The sequence below is a fragment of the Petaurus breviceps genome, unplaced genomic scaffold (genome assembly GCF_028583685.1).
Source record: "Petaurus breviceps papuanus isolate PSGF00001 unplaced genomic scaffold, PetGlider_PUasm1.0 90845, whole genome shotgun sequence".
Lineage (NCBI taxonomy): Eukaryota > Metazoa > Chordata > Mammalia > Diprotodontia > Petauridae > Petaurus > Petaurus breviceps.
Window position 1 is genome coordinate 5886541 of NW_027187359.1, and position 22762 is coordinate 5909302.

The window sequence follows — 22762 nt, forward strand, 5'->3', positions numbered from 1 at the left end:
ATCTGATGCTATAAAGATCAATATTGAATAGCAACGTGGAATGTAAGATCTATGAACCAAGATAAGCAGAAAGTGGCCAAATAGGAGATTAAAAGATTAAACTTTGAGATCTTGGGTATCAGTGAATTTAAATGAATGGGAATGGGTGAATCCAGGTGATCTCTACATATACTAATGCAGACAAGAAGTCCTCAGAAGAAATGGAGTAGTCCTTATAGTCAATAAAAGGGTGAGAAAAGCAATACTGTGTATCATCTAAAAAACAACAATACTATGTTCAAATCCAAGGTAAACCATTTGGCATAACAGTAATACAAGTTTAGGCTCCAAACACTGATGCAGAAGAGGCCAATATTGATCAGTTTTATGAAGACCTACGTCTTCTAGAAATAACACCCCCCAAAAGATGATGCATTCCTCCTTCAAGATTGGAATGCTAAATAAAGAAATAAAAAGATAACTGGAATATCAGACAAGTTTGGGCCTGAAGTACAAAATGAAACAGGAAAGAGACTAATAGAGTTTTATCAAGATAACTCACTGGTCATAGCAAACACTCTTTTTCAATAACCCAAGAGGCAATTCTACACAAAGACACCACCAGATGATCAATATCAAAATCAGTTTGATTATATACTTTGCAGACCAAGTTGGACAAGCTCTAAATAGTCAGTGAAAAGAAGACCCAGAGCTGACTGTGGCTCAGATCATGAGCTTTCTATTGCAAAATTAAGAATTAAATTGAAGAAAGTAGGGAAAACCACCAGACCATATAGGAATGCCCTAAATAACATATCTTATGTGAAGTGGAGGTGATGAATAGATTTAAGAGATTAGATCTGGTAGAGTGCCTGAAGAACTATGGACAGAATTTTGCAATATTGTACAAGAGGCAGCAACAAAAAACATTCCAAAGAAAAAGAAGAGCAAGACAGCAAAATTACTGTCTAGCTGAAGCTTTATAAATAGCTGGGGAAAGAAGGAAAATGAAAGGGAAAGGAAAAGGGAAAGATATACCCAACCAAATAAATGCAGAATCCCAGAGAACAGCAAGTAGAGAGTAGGTTTTCTTAAATGAGCAATGCAAAGAAACAGAAGATGACAATGGAATGGGAAAGACAAGAGATCTCAAGAAAATTAGTGATATCAAAGGAATATTTCCTGCAAAAATGGGCATGATGAAAGATAAAAATGGTAGGGTCTTAACAGAAGTAGAAGAGCTTAAAAAGAAGTGGCAAGAATATATGAAAGAACTATACAAGATTTTAACATCACTGATAATCACAACAGTGTGGTTACTGATCTAGAGTCAGATATCCTGGACAATGTAGTCAAGGGGACCTTAGGAAGCATTGCAAATAAGGCTAGTGGAGGTGATGGAGTCCCATCCAGCTGGGCTACTTAAAATCCTAAAAGGTAATGCTGTTAAAGTGCTGCACTAAATATGCCATCAAATTTGGAGAACAATGGCCAATGGATTAGAAAAAAATCAGTTTATATCCCATTCCTAAAGAAGTGCAATGTCAAAGAATATTCAAATTACCAAACAATTGCATTCATTTCACACACCAGCAAGGTTATACATAAGAAACCGTGTTTCCCTGATAATAAGACACTGTCTTATTAAATTTTTTTGGACAGAAAAACACCAGAGGGCTTATTTTCAGGGGAGGGCTTATTTTAATGAACATTGACAGCAATTTTAATAAACAGGTAAATGTGAACAAAAAATGTACCTTTATTCAATAATGAATTCAATAAACAACAGGATGACGCGCTCACTGCTGCAGCTCTGATTGGATGCAGCTCGGAGTGCGGCATGCGTTTCACGGGGGGGACGGTGCATACAGAGGGTACCGTAATGTAGCGTGTAGTGCAGGGGATCACCTTCACTACAGTAGCAATCTCAATAGGGCTTATTTTTGGGGGAGGGCTTATTTTAGAGGAATCTTACACAGTAAGGGGAGGGCTTATTTTCGGGATAGGTCTTATTATCGGGGAAACACTGTACTTCAAACAATATGTGAATTTTTCAGCAACATGAGAACTGAGAATGACCAGAAGCACAGGCTAGTTTTTGAAGAGGCTGGGGAACTAGAGACCAAATTGTCAACATTTGCTAGATTATGGAGAAAGCAAGGGAGTTCCAGAAAAACATCTACTTCTGCTTCATTAACATTCTGCTTCATTGACTACACTAAGGCCTTTGAGTGTGTGGCTCACCACAAAATATGGCTACTTCTCAAAGAGATGGGGGTACCACATCATCTTACTTGTCTCCTAGGGAACCTGTATGTGGCCAGGAAAGAACAGTTAGAACTAAATATAGAACTGATTGGTTTAAGACTGGAAAAGGAATATGACAAGGCTGTATACTATCATTTTATTTACTTAAATTATACAGAGTACATCAAGCAAAATGCCAGACTGAATGAATCAAAAACCAGAATTAAGTTTGCCAAGAGAAATAACAGCCATTTCAGATATGCAGATGATACTATTCAGATGGCAGAAAGTGAAGAAGCGTCTTGATGAGGGTGAAAGAGGAGAAAGTAAAAGCTCTCTTGAGGCTTAACATTAAAAAAAAAAGCCAACTTCCTAGCAAATAGAGAAGAAATGGAAACAGTGCCAGATTTTATATTCTTGGACTCAACAATTGCTGCAGACAGCAACTGCAGCCAGGAAATTAAAAGATGCTTGCACCTTAGAAGGAAAGCTATGGAAAATCTGGACATCTTACTAAAAAGTAATTATCACTTTGCCAACAAAGGTCAACAAAATAGTCCAAGCTATGGTTTTGCCAGTAGCAATGTATGACTTTGAGAACTGGACTATAAAATAAGCTGAGTAATGCAGAATCAATGCTTTCAAACTGTGGTGCTGGAGAAGACTTTTGAGAATCCCCTGGACAGTAAAGAGATCAAATCAGTCACTATTTAAATTTATTCAGGCTATTCCCCACAAGGTCAAATGCGGAAGCTAAAGCTTGAATACTTTTGCCACATAATGAGAAGACAGGACTCGATGGAAAAGATTCTTTTTTTTTTTTTTTTAAAGCAACTGGGGTTAAGTAACTTGCTCAAGGTTACACGGCCAGTTATTTCTGGGTGTGGTGCTGAGTATCTGAGCCTGGATTTGATCCAGGTCATCCCAACACTGGAACCAGTGCTCTTACTCGCTGAGCCACCTGGCCGTCCCTAAGCAATTGGGGTTAAGTAACTTGCTCAAGGTTACACGGCCAGGTGTTTCTGGGTGGGTGCTAAGTGTCTGAGCCAGGGATTCGATCTCCAGGTGTTCTCAACACTGGAGACGGTGCTCTTACTCGCTGTGCTACCTGGCCGCCCCTATGGAAAAGATTCTAATGTTGGGAAAGGCTGAAGGCAAAAGGAAAACAGAATAATGGGATGAGATGGATATAGTGTCATAGAACAATGAACATGGACAGACTTCAGGAGAGAGTGAAGGATATAAGGGCCTGGCATGCTATGGTACATAAGGTCATGAGGAGTTGTACACAATTTAATGAGTAGACAACAATCCGTGGAAGTTTTTAAACTCATACTATCTGCAAATAATTTTACCTTCTTTTATTTTTTAGCTGTATTGACCATTATCAAATTATAGTGGGAAAAGAAGACATCTTTGCTTTACCCCTGAACTTAGTGGGAAAGCATGCATTACTTTTCCATTGCAAATAATGATAGCTTTGTATTTCAGGCATATAATTTGACATACCAATTCTCCTTTAATAACTATCCTTTTAGGTTTTTAAAAAACATAATGCATCTTGGGTTTTTAAGAAAAAACTGTATTGATATGCTTGTATGGTTTTTCTAGGATCCTGTTGATTTTCTTCTTAATGTTGTATCCTCCCTGATATAATACAACTTGGTCATATTTGATATTTCTTGGCATCTATTTCTGTAGTCTCTTCCCAAAAATTTTTGCACCAATGTTCATGAATTAGGTTGTTCTGTAATTCTGTGCTTCATACCAATCCAGTTTAGGTATCAAGTATTAATTTCATAAAAGGAGTACAGCAGAATATAATTGTTTTTCTAGTGACTCAAATATGCAAACAGATTTGTAACCTCTGACAAGGGTATTCCTTTTTTTTTTTTTTTGGAGGGGGAGGGCAGGGGCAATTGGGGTTAAGTGATTTGCCCAAGGTCACACAGCTAGTAAGTGTTAAGTGTCTGAGGCCGGATTTGAACTCAGGTCCTCCTGACTCCAAGGGTATTCCTTCTGATGATGAATAATGCCACTCATCCATTCCTATAAATTTTGATAATGAATATATAACTAGGACATAAGCTTCCTTTAGCCTCTCAGGCAAGAGATGTATTTAACTATGGGTTTCTGTAATGTCTCTATTTGGGGAAACAGCTTAAAATACAAATCAACTGGTAGGCATGTGCATGCCCAAACATAAACAAAGAGGGTCTTTCCGGTTTTGAGGATAATCATTGTCCTTTCTTATATGTCCAACAGTCTTTATTTTTTCTTTCTTCAATGACGTTAAACTTTATTTTGAAGTTGTTAAATTTCTATTTAATGGGATGTTTCATTAAAAAAAAAAGTATAGGTATCTTTTGTTTATATCACATTTATTTCCTACTATATCCCTCTCCTGCTCCTACCTAGAGATGCTTTGATTTTTTAAATTAGGAGCATTCTTTGGTGATTCAAACTGTTCATCTTTTGTATGGGAAGGGATTCCTACTAGATGGTTGCAATATTTGTAGTTTAAACTGAAATTGTGAAGCATGACCATACTCTTGGTGAGTTAATCTTGGCGTTTTGATTAATGGATTATGGCTTCTATCAATCTACACTTTCACAGTTTCCAGTATTTTGGTCCATTTTTTCTGATTTTCTCAAGTATAGTATGGAAGTATTTTGATTGTGATCTTCTGGAAGACCCGTGATTCTCAGGGGACTGCAGTTTTACAGTCGGATTCTCTTGCCTTCAAGAAAGGACATGTATGTGCTGATCTGGTTACCTTCCACTTCTGCGTTTCCAGGTTCAGAGCTGGCCATTCTTTTTCAGAACCTACTGCTTCGAGGAGGTTCTCTCACCACTGGCTCTATATGCCTGCCCCGCTCTTCTTTGATTTCTTCAAGTTGTCCTTTCTGTTCTCATCTCCACCCATTTGTCTTTTACTGCTCTTCTGAATAATTCTGGAGTTTCTTAAGTTGTTCACTTATTTCTGAGTTAAGGTCTCGTGAAAATTGCTGTCTCCTTTTATCAGAAGTTTCTGAGTAAGTTTATTATACTCTATAGTATTTAGTGATTATATTGGGTCTTTTTCTTATCTTAAAAATCACTTTTCTATGTTATTTTTGTATTTTCTTGTTGCTGCATGTAGTCATTCCTTTATGCTATTTGACACATATCTTGCTCTGAAATGGTGGTATGGAGCTGGGCTTAAGCAAACCTCTCATTTGTCTTGTCAGAATGTATCACGTGTCTTCCCGTCTGGCCCACATAGTATTGGAGCAGGCTCAGCATGACTAGTCTCCTCCACTATTCAAAGTCACCAACTCTCTCCAGTCTAGAGCACTAGGCCTTGGTGAATATACAAATCTCCACTCCATGAAGTATGGCTGTTGTGGTTTGTCCTTTGTTCTGGAAAAGGACCAAAGACAACAGAAAGGTGATGTATTGGCTTGCAAATGAATTGGATTTAAGCAAGGTAGGCCTGTGCAAAATCATCAGCTTCACTGTCTCCTCCAGAACCATCTGGGTCAAGTGGCAAGACATAGATCAGGATGGCTGGAAACTGTCTCAGATGCCAAGGGAGACCTTGGCTTTTTTTAAGCCATATCTTTCCCAGGTCTGTTTATCTAGCCAACACCCATTCAGTGATTAAGGCTAGGTAAGTAATAAGGTCAAAAAACAGCCTCTTTTACCTACTCAAAGAAAAAAAAAAACAACCTGGGAGAGGAAGATGCTCAGGGTTTCTGGCCAGAACAGAAACAATTGCATCATTGCAGAGAGCATACTCTCAAAAGCAATATAGCATGTCGCAGTCATGACGATCCTAGGACACAAAGTTCTAGTATGCTGGTGATGTGACACTCTTCCTTCATTGGATGAACCAGTTTGGGGGGAGGGGGAAGAGAAATGTTTTCTTTCCCTTCTTTAAGAAAACAAAAACCTACTTTATTTGGTATGCTTTTTTTTTTTTTCTGTTTTAAAGTTGTGTTGGTTAGGCTGGATTTAGACATAACCTCTCACTTCCGGCTGTTCTGCTCAGAAACAGATTTTCTTCCTGTCAATCACCACTAAAGAAAAACCTAGTTGAAGAGGTCTCAAACCTATTAATGGAGGTAGCAAAAAGGCATAGACATAAGAAAGGTTTGAAAGGATTTGAACTCTGGACTGGTAAACCAGTAGTCAAGAGTTTCACTCTCTCTGGGTCCTGTCTTGAGTTTTTAATGGTTTTATTTTTCTTACATGAATACATTCACTCTTCTCACATTCACTCTTGTCTAAGAGCTGAAATGCCCTACTCTGAGATACACTTGCTGAATCAGATAATTGCCCCTAAAATTCCAAACAGACTATTCTTTCTTTTTGCATCAGTTCTCAAATGAATGTTTATATTCTGAATATGATTCCTAATGGAAAGAGGGTGTTATTTCTCAAGCAAGGAGGAACAGACTAGAGACTTCTTCCATAGCCTTGACTATGAGGAAAGCATGCTTCCTTAGCTATTTTGGAAAGATGCAGGCGCAGTCACCAGAGTAAAATTATATGCTTTTATTTAACATAAAATGAAACATTAAGATAAAATACACATTCTGTCCATGTGCAGAAATACTATTTTACATTCAATTCTGAAGCAGGTAGTTTTACATGAACAACAGGAATGGTGTAAGGTAGTAGGAAAAGTAGGTATGGTAGTGACAGGAAATGACAAGGCAGATTTTGTTTTTCAAAGTGCTAAGGCCTACTGGCATGTAAGATTTTAAAGTGACAAGGACACATATGGTAATTGCTCCCATTCCTCTGGTCTCCCAGTGCTGGTGAAGGTGGTAAGCTGGAGCCGGATACAGCTTGGCATGGTCAGATGAAAAGATCACAGTCAGTAGAGCTTCGATGCAATCTGGAGCTCAAAGAATACCTGACAAAAATCTTGCCCTATAGTGATATTAATGCTGACCAACTCTTAGGGAGTGCTTTCTATTGGCCCTTATCTCCAAAACCGTAAAAAGGGGGTCTAAATCCATGATTTCACTAATCTTAAGGCTTGTGCAAAAGAATTATACAGTTCATCAGTGGTGCTTACAGGTAAGAGATACCTGGACACCTAAAATCAAAAGAATGGCTGATTTAGGGTAAGTGTCCTGACTGTTTAACAAGTCCTACACTCTATTGGCTATGATGACGTGCATTTTTTTTTTTTTAAAGAACAGATCCCAGAAATGTTAAACTTCATTCACAGCATAACCAAGGCATGAACCCGAGGCAGATACTGGTTAAGCCATGACTTGCAGGTGTGGCTGTTCATGCACACACATAGAGGCTTCTACCCAAGATCTCTTCCTTGTGTCCAACTAGAACCTCTGACTGAATGAACTATAAACAACCCCTTTCTGCCTCATAGTCACAAATCTACAGAAAAACTGAATTACTTGGGTCTCATTTCTGTGGCTGTTATTTGTTGCTAATGATACCGAGTATATTCAGGGCAACTAATAGAGCAGGCAGCTGTTTAGAACGGTGTTAGTGAGGTCAGAAGCAGGATCCATAGCCCAGATACAACACCCTGGTCAGGTTAATTTACTGCCATTGTATTAGACACCCATCTCTAATCTGGTAAAGTGACTCAACAAACAATACATTCTACTAACAGTGAATTAATCTTGTCTTTGTATACTACAAATTACAGGTGATTCTTAAAGAGTTTAAAGCATCCTGGAGATTACCAAAAAAATTTTTTTCAATTTTTAATTTAACAAATAAATATGTAATTTATCTTCTCTCTCCCTAAGGTGGCTTCTATGTTCTAGAAGAACAAAGATAATTCCAGCACAGTATTTTTCTGTCATTTTCTGAAATCTCTGACTCTTCCAATTGGAGGGCCTCCAGAGTCTACCCAACACTCAGTCCTGAAATCACACTTGGTCATTGCTTGTTACATTCTCTCCATTAGAAATGAGTATGGGGTTTAGAGATAAGAGTCCAGATTTGGAATTTATTGCCCAAGTAAATCTATATCTCTTCTGATAAAATGTCTCAAAATATTAGAATAGTCAAGTCTTACAAAAGGGAGAAATACCCATTTTCCCTGTTTCCCTCTTTATTGAGAATAAGCATAAATCTGTTAGTTCCATAAGAAAACCTAGAGAGAACAGAACCTGAAATCCAGAGCCATGCTTTAGAGTAGCAGATAGATCATTGTTAGGAACAGAGTGAGAAGCACAGACTCAAGGAGTCCTGCTTAGGACTTTTACACAAAATCACCAAAACAAATATCAGGATCAGTGTTACTAAAACACCACGCATTAGAATTCTTGTTAAAAAACAAAACTTATGCCACATCTTGATCAAATGCATGACTTTTCATTACAATGAATGTAAAGGTGGGAGGAAAAGGGGAAAGAGCAAATTCTGCCAGGTCTTAAACAGATCCTAACAGCTGAGAGTTGTAAAAACACTTCTACCCAATACGTCAAGGCATACAATGGGAAAGGAAGAGAATGGCCAAGGTGGCAATCTTTTTGTCATTGAAAAGGTCCACTGAACCTAAGAAATGGCTGTCCCATGGCACCTTTAGACCATAGAATGATAGCTTATTATCTTATTTGCATATTCCCTATGTCTGTAACATTTCTAGAGCTATTAACAATTCCAGAGCCTTTGACAAATCCCAAACAATTTTTACTAATATTTGTACAGCTCACCAAAGTCACCATCCCTCTAGTCTCTAAGTTTTAACATGCTGCCAGTCATTGTCCTATTTCACATTTCACCAAAGTCAGGTAACGATGACTAAAACCCTCTCATATTTCAATACCATTACTTGTCCCCATGCTCCCCCACAAAATAGTTGCTTAGAAGACTTTAGCAACTACTGACCCATGTGATGTACTCATCTCAAAAATAAACTTAATAATGATGGTCTATGAATGTTGAGATACTCAAATGAAAAAAAAATGTTCTTGAACATCATTTTATATCAGACCATGTCTTTATTCTGATTTATTACTGATCGTAGACAAAGAGTATTTGACTCAGTAGAACATGAGGAAGTTTTAGCCTTAAAGGTTCTCCCTCAATGCTCCCCATGTATATTAAGCTAAAAAAAAAAAAAGATGCCCTGATAGATGTAGCCACAGTGATAACTTTAACCATTTTCTGAATATAAATGTCTAATAAAAAATAAAGTGGGGAGACAGATGCTCACCAAAGGTGTTTACTGGCACCATGTAGGATGTTCCGTACAGGTCCACACCAAAAGTTGGCTACCTATTATAGATAATGAATACTGTCGGTAGTTAACAAAATATTAAAACGAGTCCTTTAGAACACAAGGTTAAATTCTCCACAAAGAATTTATGGAAGGATGGGGCACAACTAAAAAGACATGGATGAGCTGCAATTAGAAACAGTGGTAGGAGTGCTCACATTGATGAGGTCACAACCATCAAAGTAACCCAATTATTCTTCAAACTTCCCACTGGGCTACAGAATGAACTGTTGCTAAGTCAACACTTTGCCTTATCATGAATGCAAGGTACTTCACCTGATGATTAAAAAATAAAATAAACTAGGGGCAGCTAGGTAGCATAGTGAATAGAGCACCGGCCCTGGACTAAGGACCAGAGTTCAAATCTGGTCTCAGACACTTGACACACTTACTAGCCATGTGGCCTTGGGCAAGTCACTTAACCCCAATTGCCCTTCCAGAAAGCAAAAATACAAAAACAAAACAAAACTACATGTTAAGTGCCTACTATGTTCAAGCCAGTAATCAAGGCACTAGGGATAAAAAAGACAGAAAAGCTACTGATAGAATGGAAACTATACTCTCAAAAGCGTGTAGATTAGAAGTTATTGGATCTTGAACAATGTTCATTGTCTCACCTGTTCATTTTATTTGAACTCATTTTAACGTTTTATACCTTATTTTACGTAAAGAATTTAAGCACAATTTTCCTGAGATTAAATCAGTTCCTTTAGAGATGTGTGGATTTTCAGCAAATATAGATTTGAGCTTATAGTGTTCTCCTGCTTTGTTGTTAGGCACTCTCCATTTCTTTATCTGATCCCGTTCCCATTTTCAAGAAAGAAAACTGCCAGATTTTTAAGGGTCTAACTATGTAACCAAAATGACTGATTTTTAAAGAATATTTTGTGGAAGAGATATTATAATGACCATGGGATTATAGAACAGTTTACTACTGAAACAAAATGAGAAGTCAGTTTCATAGTTCATAGTCTCCTCCCATTCTAATTTTCTATCAAATCCTTAAGAAATGACACACATAGAACAATAGTCGTTTTAAATTTTTATAACTGTACTGCAGACCTTGACGTGTTTAGACATCCCATACTCTATGGTCAGAGGCAGTGAATGCATATAGTGGCAGACTGAGCTTGGGTGGCTTAAACTCTCAGTGCCCCATGGCAAATAATACTAAGAGTCTGGACCTATGCCAAATATTTACCTTACAATCTCAAAGTATAATCTCTTAGTGGTGGTAAGTTTATCAGTAAATCTTCCTAGCTCTCAAGGACTACCAGAAGGTTCTCATAAAATACAAGTGGTTTGCAAACCTATATGAACTACTATATTAATGCTAGCTAGCTATTATTCTGGGAATAAACTACTGCTCTTTCCTTCTAATTCAATCAAATATTTGTCTCCAAACTTCTTCATTATAAATTTCTTTTAAAAAAAAAATAGAGATTAAAGGGTGGCTAGGTAGCACAGTGAATAGAGCACCAGCCCTGGAGTCAGGAGGACCTGAGTTCAAAAGTGGCCTTAAAAAAGTGACACTTAACAGTTACTAGCCATGTGACCTTGGGTAAGTCACTTAACCCCAAGTGCCCTGCCTACCCCCTTCCAAAAAAAAAATTAGATTAGAAAATTCACCATGTAAGTTACAATGAGTTCGAACAATGAATGTGGTACAAGCATATATCCCTGGGCAGCGGCCTGTCTCTTCCTCAGCAAGACTCTCTTGACCCAACTTAGACCTCTCCAAAGTCCTGAAAACTGTTTGACAGAGACTGTACTAATTACTTACCTGTAATTCTTGAAAAAAAAAAAGGGGGGGGTATTACACTCTTCGCTAGAGAACATTTCCTCACATAATCCTGGGGCTTAGTAAGGTGGGGAAAGAGGAGCTTTCTTGTTAAGTGGTCACTAACAAGTGTGGAAGAAACAGTACTTTCTTCTTTATAAAATCCTTATAAAGATTTTTCACAATCGTTCTTTCTTTTGAACTGAAAAAAACTGCCACTCTACAAAGTGACTACTTCCTCTTTTGAGGGCCAACAAACATAGAATAGGAAGAATGTAGCATAGAATGCAAAGAAATTAGACAAGCAGAATAAGGGGCTAAAAAAAACCAACTATGCCAGATTTTAGAAAGAAAACCTATTCTGATTCTTTCTTTATTAATCTCCCCATTTTCCTGTTCCCCTACAATTCGGGGTATTGTCGCAGTAATAGTGTCAAGCAACAGAAACACTCATTCAACTCACTCTCAGATATAGGTCAGACCTCAAAATTCACCAGCTCAAAGGTTTTTATTTTAATTTTTTAGCATCTTTTACTTAATAATAAAATGAAAAATAAGAGAATATATGAAGTACATACAGTCTATATACATATATTTATTGCAAATACTTAAAATTCTTATGTAAAATGATTTTCTATATTATTTGTGAAAAAATATGAATGGTGTCGACACCACCTTCTCTGTACATACCCTCAATTCCAATGTTAACAATTCCTTTAAAAAGGCAAAAGACACTAACGTTTAGCATGTACTAAACCAGTTTGTACAAACCTGATAGCCAGGAAGAAAAAAATAGCTTGTGGTAAACAATGTCAAATTTATTTTGAAATAAAAAACAAACCCCGGAACTATCCCCTTTACTTATTGCATTATATGGAAATAATCTGAGTGCCTTCAGTCACTTCCTTGGAGAGAGGTGCCTCTGCAGAGGCCCTGAACCCAACATACCCTGTATCAGAAATTCACAAGTCTTCTGCTGTCAATTTTTTTTTACAGATATTAAAATATATATTACTTAAAATATATTATTGGAAAGCTTTTTTTAAACTGATCTTCAATATTTGTATCAAATGTATAGGATTAATAAAAATAAAGTAACCAAGAATCTCTGAAGGTATTACTTCAATCTTAGCAAATATCCCTGTTGCTTCCCTTCAACAGGTTTAGGTAGGAAAAATCCCTGCCTATCATGTGTCCCAAAGTCTTTCTGGACTCTTCAAAGGCCCAAGCTGAAGCCTACCCCCTGGGCCAAGTTTTGGCCCAAATGCTTTGTAGAGCTAAGTAATGGGGCAGAATCAGGACCTTTTCTATTTCGCTGTTATGGGAAAACTGGTAGGGTTTACCTTATATAGGAGGGCCAGACAAAGGTAAGACACTGATGCTACTCACTGTTAGCGGAGCCTTCAAAACACCCAGTTAACTTGAGTTCCTTAAGACCCTTCCATTTTGGTAACCACATTCAATAAGACCCTAACCAGAGAGCTCTTTCATGGTCCTGAAGGTGGTAAAAAGCAATAATTGCCAGTTATATTTTTAATATCACTAACTTGTTATTCTTAATGGCTAAAGCCAGGTGATTAACAATGTGTTGATTAAAACTCTTATCTGACACATTTGGTCTTTCCCTGGATGGTTATTTAAATTTTAGAAATAAGTTCCAAAACATCTCTCGGCCTTGCAGAACATGTTACCAGCTCTTACGAAGGACGCTCAATCTGACAGCAAAGAGCATCCCTAACCTGAGAGTGTGGATGGTGGGAGAGGAGGACAGAGAGCCGAGGGCATCTGTGCGTTTGGTTTTCTGTTACTGACTAGATGGTGTGATTTTTATAACTAGCACAATTTCAAATTCAAAGAACATTTTATAACAAACAATTCAGAACACACATAATTAAGACCTGGAGACACTGTATTATTAATGCTATTTCCCTGCAGAAGAACCTGTACCAGAAGGCATCTGAAGGATGGAGAGGGGTGTATCTGAAGCATGCCCCCTAGGGATGCAACACCCAACTAAAGTCAATGGGAGTAGTGCAATTTAACTCTATTCTATAACAACACAGCACTTGGCTTGAAAATACTTCAAGTTGAGTAGGAAGGAAGATAGGAAAAAAAAAAACCAACCCTAAAACTAAAACCAAAATCAGAACTCTCAGAAGATACAGGAAAACCACTGTCTACTGATAATGTTCCAATAGGTTTTCATCTCCAACTGCTTCATTTTTCAAGACTAATACCAAGTTAAAAAGTATTTTTTTTTTTTTGCTGTTTAATATACAAGAAATGACTTTCAACTTGAACAATGCACTGCTATTTTCCAACAGAGAATGTGAAATTGGGTGTGACCTACACCCTCTGGTTTCCTTGTAGTTCATATAAGATCCTCAACAACAGAGAAATGGACTTAATCCTTTTAGTAAGTTGTGACAGTCTGAGAACACAGGGCAGGAATGCACTCAAACACTGCATTGTGGGGGAAATGCATGAATCTATTTCTTGGTTTTTAAACAAATTTTGAAAATTAGGAGCTTGCTTCAGTTAACTTATATATTAGAGCATCTGGTGAAGAGTTATAATGTTGAAGATCTTTTTTTATTTTTTAAACCAGTCAATATGAATTAAGCGAAAATATAGATTGGCCTTGTGATGGCCTGAAGTATCCCTTCCTCTGTAGCTAACTCATATTTTTCTATCCTTAGATTTAAGAATCAACCAGAACTTTTCTTGAACCATACACTGATGAACCTCCTACACTACTAGCATGGGGAAGGAAGTAGAGACAGAGAATGAAGTTACCCACCAGCAGGTTAAATTCTTCTCCACTTACAACCTCCTCAACTTGCTAAGAGTGTTTCAACCTGCAGGTAGACAGCAGAACAAACCCACAGTCTTATCTCCTGCTGTGAGACTTAATTGGAGCAGGTACCGCCAACCTTGAGATTCCAGAGTCCTTCCTCTTGACTGTTATATGCATAGGGGTCAACAATAGAAGAATATCATGCCAGCCTGGAGCATGAATTTCAGACAGTCCTATGACTGCATCAGGTCACAAGCAGGGGAAAAGAGAGAGACCACTAATGGGGATGTAAATCTTACACAAAGCTTGGAATAGGGAGGAAGTAAAAAGGGGGGGGGGTAAATGCTGGTAAGATTGTGTAGTTTAAGAATAAACAATAACAAGGGGGGAAAAAAGAATAAAATGGGAAAGAATCAAGTTAACTAAATAGGTATCTCTTGCTATCTCCTATTCTGGAATGTAATTCAATTCTTTAGCTCTAAAACGTTTTGGATTTCAGAAATGCCATGCCCTGAATATTAAGTCTGAATATAACTAGTTGTATTTGTCAGCTGCACTGATATTTCTATTTTACACACTTGAAATTAGGCCTTGTACTTGAAATGATAATTTTTGCAAATCAAGGTCACTCCAACTTTACCAAATAATTCCGGTTGCTGTCCTAGGCCCACTAAGCCAATGATAACCTCCAGTCCTATTTAGCCAGGGTGCAGACCCCCTGTTCTAGTTTCATACTCCCAGGTGAATCTGCTGTTTCTCCCTTGCTCATTTGTAGACATCATTACTCTTAGGCTTTTCAGAGCAGACACAGACAAACTGAGGGTTTGGTATTTTCAAAAATATGAAAAGTGCCTGACTTGTGTTTTAAAAAATATATATACATATATATAAATTTAAAAATATATAAATTATTAGCCTAGTACATGCCCCACAGTGTCCTGTCAGGCCAAAATGAGTGTAACAGAAGCTGCAACTGTGGCATTACTCACATATCCTATCTAAGGACTGTCTGCTTAGCACTGAGTGTCTGGCTGAAGAAAGAAAGATGAACTATTTCAAGGCTAGTGTTAAAACTGAGCAAGTTTTTGCTCTTCCATGCCCCCATGATTTCAAACATACACAAAAGGAAATGTAGTCCAAGTTCTATTACTGTCTTTTTTTTTTTTTCATGTCTGCTGTTGACCTACTCAAGAGCTCCCAGAAATAACTAAGTGCTCATTATTATTGCTGGAATCACTGCCCTACCCAAGGTAGCAGGCAGCCAAAGGTGCTGCACCCTTCCTAGAATACCCTGTCTCAGGGCACATGGGTGGAGTTGGGAGAATGGCAAGTATCCACAAGCATAGTGGTTATATGCCACACAGCTTCTGGGAACCAGGAGCAGAAGCAGGTCAGAGCCAGTGGAAAAAAGGTTTGCAATGTTCTTTGTGAAATTAATGCCTTAGCAATGTCTAAACTGAAAAGACTCTCTCTTAGGCAACAGGACTAAGTATGCCCTGTGCCCAAATCCTTCAAGGAGGCCAAGTAATTTCTCCAATCAGAATTTCAAGGCCTTCATTAGGATGGAGAGTCATTACCTTTGGCCTTTCTCTCTACCTTCCTTTCTTAGCCTGACTCACATGGGAGAGGTTGGGAGGAAAGTGGCTCTCTTCTTCTAGGGTAACAAGCTTTTCTGAGTCATGTGAACTGGAACCAAAACATGAGTCCATGGCAATACATTATCTCCTAAACACTTGGAAAAATAATTTTTAAACAAAATAATGTGACATATTTACATGATTTTATAAGTGCAAACTTGTCACAATTCACAAAGTCTTGCTTGACTTAGACTTACTGTACAACAAGGTGCTCTTCCATTAAAAGGTAAAAACTGTGTTCTGTATTCCTGATTACGTAACACTTATCTCGAGTAAGACAACTGAAATTAGTTATTTCTTCCTGTGATTCCAAAAGAAGGACCTATACACACTTGTGTCTCCCTATATACTTGTCTACCGACTTTTTTCTCCTCTACGGTCTCATTTTCTGCTCTTCCATTGTCTCTCACCGGACCACAAGGCAGGAGACACACAGTTTGGAGGGGCCAATGCAATCATCATGACAGAAGGCACCACAACCTTTGCACATGATCATGGCTTTCAACCTGCAATAGCATTTTGAAGGTGAGTCCTCCACACTGTTTTCTTCAGGGAAGGCCTGCACAGGGAGGGTCTGTCCATGGCTGCTGGGGTTCATTGCCTGGCTAGCAGGAATGGTGGTGACTGTCACTGAAAAGGACATGACATCCCCCATGTTGCTAGACACCTGATTACAGTCAGGCATTCCTGGCACAGCAGAGCTGTGGTCCACGTCAGAAGAAGTAGAGACATTGATCATGCCTCTATAGCTGGGCCCAAGCTGGCGTGGTGGACTTCCATAAAGCTTTGGGGTTTGCAGTGGTGGAAGGAGCAGAGGCTGATGGGTAGGGCTGTCTGTGGGGAGAGGAAGAGGACCATATAGCTCAGGGCTACTATTTATCATCTTTCCCCTCATTGCGTGGGCCATTCTTTCCTGTGCTGCCTGAATGAAATCTCTGGCCAGGGTGTTTCCGTCAAATACCTGACCTGTAGGAAAGAGGTGGAAATTCTCCTTGCTGACAGTGGCATGACCCATCCCTGGTGCTTCGGCTTTCATGTTCTTGTTGGTTAGAGTGTCATAGGTCGATAGGGTATCTCTGCTGTAGACCCCTGGGCCTCCTTCGCACTTGCCAGAAACCTGGGAAGGTGAGGGCTCCTCCTTCACTAGAATCTGTTCCTCTTCATCATCAGTACTCTCTTCATCAGTCTCATCTTCATCTTTACTGCTGCTGCCATCTGCTGTAGCTCCTTTGTAATCCTGCTGTTCCCTTTTAAAGGCCTCAGGAGGACTGTTCAAACAAAAACGATCTTCAGAATTCATGGACTGGGCTCTCTTAAAGCTCTCTGAACCCCGGCCATAAGTGGAAATGTTGAGTAAGTAGTGGCCTGACATGGCAGGCTTGGATGTCCTTCTGCCTGCAAAACCCAGCATAAACCTCTGGCTGGTAGAGATGTCCTCTAATTGGAAACCTGAGTGAGAGAGGCTGAACTGGGTGGGCTGCAAGACTGATAGCAGATTCTGCCTCTGAACCCTTTTAATGAGTGTCTGGAGGAGCTGCTCTTGGGTTGCCTTATTGAGTCCTTCTTGGCAAGGATACTGATCAATGTTAGAGTCCCTCAGGTCCTTTCCTGAGAAAAGGTGGAGGGTCCTTGGGACCTGGGGTAACTGCTTACTTTGATGTATTTTCTCCGACTGAGGTGTAGACAGATGAGACTGTCTCTCACTCCCTTCCCCTCTGGCACTAGTTCCTGTAATGCTGGTGTCCCTGGGTGCTCCTGTCCCTTTCTCCTCCTTTGCAACCAATGGAACAGTTTTCATTTCTACTTTGGTGAGAGGCTTAGGCAGTATCTGCTCCAAGGGAACGTCTTTGCCTTGGAGCAGCTGGGTGACCAAAGGGTTATTAGCAGGAATACTAGAGCTTGGCCGTGCAGTGGGTCCGCTTGTATTTGAGGAAGCTCCTTGAGCTTTAAGGCTAGAGGTTGGCAAAGTGCTAGAGGATGGAGCTGATACAGTAGGTGCTGCAGTAACACTGGTCTGGGGTGGCATAGGCTTTTCTAAAGTGACTGCTAATGGTAAAGTTGTCAAAGGAGAAGGAGCCACCTCCATAGGAGCACTGGGACTTGTCTCTACTACAGTTGCAACACTCATTATATCCTTCCTAGAAGCAGCTCTAGGCTCAACTGTGCATTCTGCTGTAACCTGAGCAGGTGGGGTCCCTGAGGTCAGGGCTGAGCCTGCTGAAGGAGAAGGTGCTTTCTCTTGTTTGAAGTTACTGGGAACCTGGGAAGGGCTATAGGGAACCATTCTGTCTGTTCCCAAAGAGGAGTCCGGACTTTCACTCTTCAGCTTCTCTGAAGTTGTGGGGGGTGGGTTAGTGAGGGCTGCTCCACTGACTGCAGGTCTGGATGGTAAGGGGGGGGCTTGCTGTAGTTGTGCTCTAGAGACACCGGGAGGTGATGTCGGGCCTGGGGCCTTGGTCTCAACTTGGGATTGAGTCTCTGAACCATCGGGTAAAAGGTCTCTCGTACCTCCCCTGCTTCCAGTTCCTGCCAGTTCCAGTGTGTTCCCTTTTCCAGTTTCACTAGCTCCACCTGATCCTGGCTCCCCTCCTCTTCCTGCTGCTCCTTCTCCTCCCCCTCCAGGGCCAGGACCTGGGATGGTCCCTCCAACAGAGGCAGCTGCAGCGGCAGCAGCGGCGGCAGCGGCAGCGGCCCTCTGGGCTTTGGCCAACTGGGCTTTTGCTTTGATGTCTGCAAGGGTTCTGGCTCCTTTTCTGTTGGGACTAGTGATAGAGGCTGGAAAACGAACCCTGGGAGAGACCTGTCCTGTAGGAAATGGCACGTGGGAGATTCTGGAGACCGGGATCTGGGGGGAAAAAAACAAATGAAAGGTGACTTAGTTTCCACTGACATTACATAACCAAAGCTTACCAGCATTCGAGAGCCACGACTAGGGTTCGTTCCATCTTGGCAGAGCTCCCCTTTCCTCAGCATTTATACATCAACCCCCAGAGCCTCGATTCCCTCTAGTCAGCACATTTTTGGCCACTCTAAATATCTATTCTATGCTGTAAATTTTGCTCTTAAGTGTCAGTTAACTAATTCCTGTTAAATTATGATCTGATAATTAAACGTTCAGCCCCATCTGAGGGGTGAATTCTTGGAATAACATCAAAGCAACAGCTCTTTAATAAGTCTGAGTGGAGTTCCACGCTCCCGCAATTACCCCTCTTTATACACCATTTCCTTTCCTTCCTTACCTTGAGTGGTGGTACTTTTCGAACCTGGACCCTTTCCCCTCTGATGGGAAAGGGCTGCTGAGAGGCTTGAAGCGACTGCTGGTGCTGGTGGTTCTCAAGGACACGAGGCCTTTTCTCCCAGCTCATGGGGGGGGTCTCTTCTTCAGTGAGCGAAGATTTCCTCTTGAGACCTTCTGGGTTCATGTCACTGTGCTCTGAGGGAGAGGCAACTTTCACAGTGTTCTCCTGAGGACTTTCTTCTAGGACTGGTCTTATGACTGGCTTTCCAATTCCTGGGCTCTTTGGTTTACTTGGAGTCAAAATAGCTGTGCCTTTGTTTTCTTTTATGATAGGAGTAGCTGTAGTGAGATGATTTTCACTTTCAGGCTTTGGCTCAGCAGAGGTTACTGGCTTGCTTTGGCCTAAGGGGTCCTCATCCTCTGGGCCTGGAATAGGGCCTGTTTTGTCTTGCTCAATGACACTGCTAGTTGAGGAAACTAAAGGCTCCGGGGATTTGGAGGGTTTGGGCAATATTTCTTCTGTGCTCACTCCTGATTCTTTCCTTATTGGAGAAGGTAGTAGCACTGGATTAGACTCTGCTTCTGGGGCTGCCATCACTGTTTTGACGGAAGGTTCATCTGAAGGTGGTGTGGATTTCGGTTGTTCAATTGGTGATTTCTTCATTTTGGGGTCACTGGTGGCACTAGTTAGCTTCCTTGAATCCTCAAGGCTCAATCCAGAACTAAAGAAAGGAAGAAAAAAAGATATGATTATTATTGAGTATCAAGTCTATTTTAGTGGGGACACTACAATTAGTTATCACCTATAGATAGCATACCAAATGTTCTTTAATGGCAATGCTCAAACCCAAAGTGCTCATGTCTATGGTCCTATGGTGGCCATGGGGCACATCTTTAGTTTATATCCCAGGAAGTCTTGGAGAAGGGTGGGGGTGGTGACGTTGGTGGGACAAGTCAGCATTAGGAAGAGGGTGGGGAAGATGCTAAACCACTACAGACTTTTTCTCCTTTTCCCTTACAAAAATGTCCATAGTCAGTCTGGCATGCTTTACTCCACCTCCCGTGCAGCCTGTCCCACCCCCTAATTCCTAGTCACCTGTCCCACCAAGGAGACAATTGGAAACTTGCTTAGAAGATTTCTTCAAGGACTATGAGTCACTCTGGAAGTGTCTCAGGTATCTGCCAGTGCCTGGAATTCCACAGAACTGTGCTAAAGCAGACAGCCCTACACAGACAGCTTCAGTGCCTCTTGAGTCACCATGATAAGCAAATAAACGGTAAGCCCCAGAGTATGAGTATTCCATGGATATTCCTGCCCTTATGCAAAGTGGGTTAAACTCCTTAGTTCAACAAAGATTTATTATGTACCTACTTTAAGCAAGGCAATACGCTAGGTGTTGAGACTATAAAGCCAAAAATGAGACAAATTTACATCAAGTAAACTTAATGAGTTTGCATACATTTTACTCTATAACAAGAGGCTGTTATTGCTGTTCTGAAAACCTAAACTATTGAAAAAAGCAAAGGATTGCTGAGCAACCCCAAAGGGACTTAGAATCGTTAATCCTACATCACTGAGGACTAGGAAGAAAGCATGACGAGTCTGAAGTAGTCCTTGTGTAAAAAATGGGACCCAAATCAACAACTATAATGATAATGTAAGAACAGAGGGAGAATCCCCTTTTCAAGACTGCTGTTATGTTTCCTGGTTATATATATAAAGCTATTTTATTTCTATGTTCTGGTCAACATTCTATATGATTGCTACTTTTCTGCCATGTCTGCAGTGATTTTGAAAGTATGACCCTACATGCACAAAAGTGCCTAGCAATTAGCAAAACAGACAGTGAAGATGTTAGAACAATTATATTTTACAGAATGATAGCAGAAAAGATAAAGGCACAATTAGGTAACCAGTAACACATCCCCTTTTACACAAATAAAGTTGAATACAATCAAAAGAAGTGCCTCCTTACAGTCTAATTGTTTGCAAATACAGTATATAACAAATGAATGTAGATTAATTGTAAGTTTTTTGTGTATCTTTATACTATGCTAAGTATCTGTAACAATATCTGACAAAGTTTCCCAAATGTGTTACTCATTTGAGACTAGTAGGGAGATTGTGTATGTGTGTATAGTAACACATACGGACATTTTTGAGGATGGGGTGGGGTGGAAAGGTAGCAAATAACATAGAAAGTGTTTCCTTTAGGAAACTGGAATACAACTAGTTACAATGGAAACTATTCTCAGAGTTTATCACAGTAACAAGAAATCTCTTCTTGAAAACATGATAAATAAGCCCTTCAGTACAACACACATACATGATGCAAATAGTGAGAGTACCTTTTCTGCACACCATAACAACAGGTTTCTTTTGTAACAAAGTTTGAAAGGGTATGATGTAATAAACTTGAAAGGTTTTATAAAAACAGTTCTTATACTGAACATCTGAGCCTCTGTTTTTGCGCAACTCTCAAATCACCATGCTAATCTGACAAAGACATGGTCCAGTTATAACATTTTCATTGCTAAGAATTGGGAGAAATCATGCAGGGAATCTTAGCAGGAATAGAGAATGTTAGGGCTAAAAGGGAATTCAGAGATCACCTAGCCCAATTCCTCTTTTTATGGAAGAGAAAACTGAAGCCCAGAAAGATCAAGGGGACTGCCTCACCCATGGTTCCCAAGCATGTCAGTGGCATAATTCCCCTAGACTAGAATAATATTCTGACTTTCAGCCCAGGTCATTTTCCACTGTACTGATGGCTCGGGAGAGCTGTGTGAGAGCAACTATAGACTGTGAAGTGATGTCAGAGATTTTAAAATACAAACTCTATAAATGAGCTATTGCATATGGTATTGAATTTTTAGGGGATAGGAATTTGTGGCTATAGTAGCAATTGTGATTTTCCTCCAAGTTTGTTAAAACAAGATTTTCCCTTTGTTTCTAATAGCAGTTACCATCATCATCATATTTTGTAATTATAGAAAAATTATTTTGCAGACCTTAAAGCCTTTGTGTTTTATGTGTCTTATGAAGATTTTAGGGAAATTTTAAGATTTCATTGGGGCAACCTCCAATCTGGAAGACTGACCACTAAGGCAAGAGGTTTTATGATTTAATGAGAAACTATGACACTGAAGAAGTAGAAAAGTAAATGAACTTTGTGAAAAGAGATTCAATTGTGATATACTGACACCAAATGCCAGTTTTCCCAAGGATTTGTGGGCAAACTGTCTTCTCTCTTTGCACTTAAGCTTCTGTGGAGAGTTAAAAGCCTCTAGCTACCAACCAAAAAATCATGCTTTTTATTACCTCTGCCCATAATAGCTCTCAAAGAACTGTTCCTTCCATGGCTCCACTTTTTTCTCCTTCTCAATTTCTTGTCTTATTCTCACCTGCATTTCAGGTGTGAACTCACCTATAATGTATAAAAAGAGAAATTAACCAGAAATGACATTATATGCAACTCCCAGTTCTCTTAGTACAAGGCCTGGCATGTAGCAGGTGCTCAAAAAACACTTGTTGAATTCTTGTTTGTAATTGAAGGATGACAGAAATGTCTCAAATTTTCATCAAAAGTAGTGCTCTGGCTAAGCTGAGGGACAGGATAATTGTTAAATTTCTCTGTTAACCCTAGGAAAAATTGTAAAATTTTGAAGTTTGCAGTCAGTTCTTCACCTTCTGTTTCCCCAATTTCATCTTCACTGCCCTGGGCACATCTCCTTCCTCCATACTGTACTCATCTCCCTTGCTAGTTAAAGCTTTTTCTCTTTTTTCCTCTTACATAGCCCAAAGACTATCAAGTGGTAGAGCTCCAGAGC

General features: G+C 39.7%; 1 protein-coding gene across 2 annotated transcripts in view; it reads right to left on the reverse strand.

Moving 5' to 3' along the window:
* Positions 1-6751: 6751 nt before the first annotated feature.
* The window catches only part of ASXL2 (ASXL transcriptional regulator 2), a 178202-nt gene continuing 162191 nt past the window's right edge, over positions 6752-22762 (reverse strand). For both annotated transcript variants that reach the window (XM_069072009.1, XM_069072010.1), the window contains 3 exons: positions 22254-22359; positions 18933-19653; positions 6752-18538 (listed from right to left, as the gene is read on the reverse strand). In XM_069072009.1, the coding sequence (XP_068928110.1) occupies positions 16100-18538; positions 18933-19653; positions 22254-22359 (3266 nt within the window). In that variant the 3' untranslated portion in view covers positions 6752-16099. The remainder of the gene's footprint in view (positions 18539-18932; positions 19654-22253; positions 22360-22762) is intronic.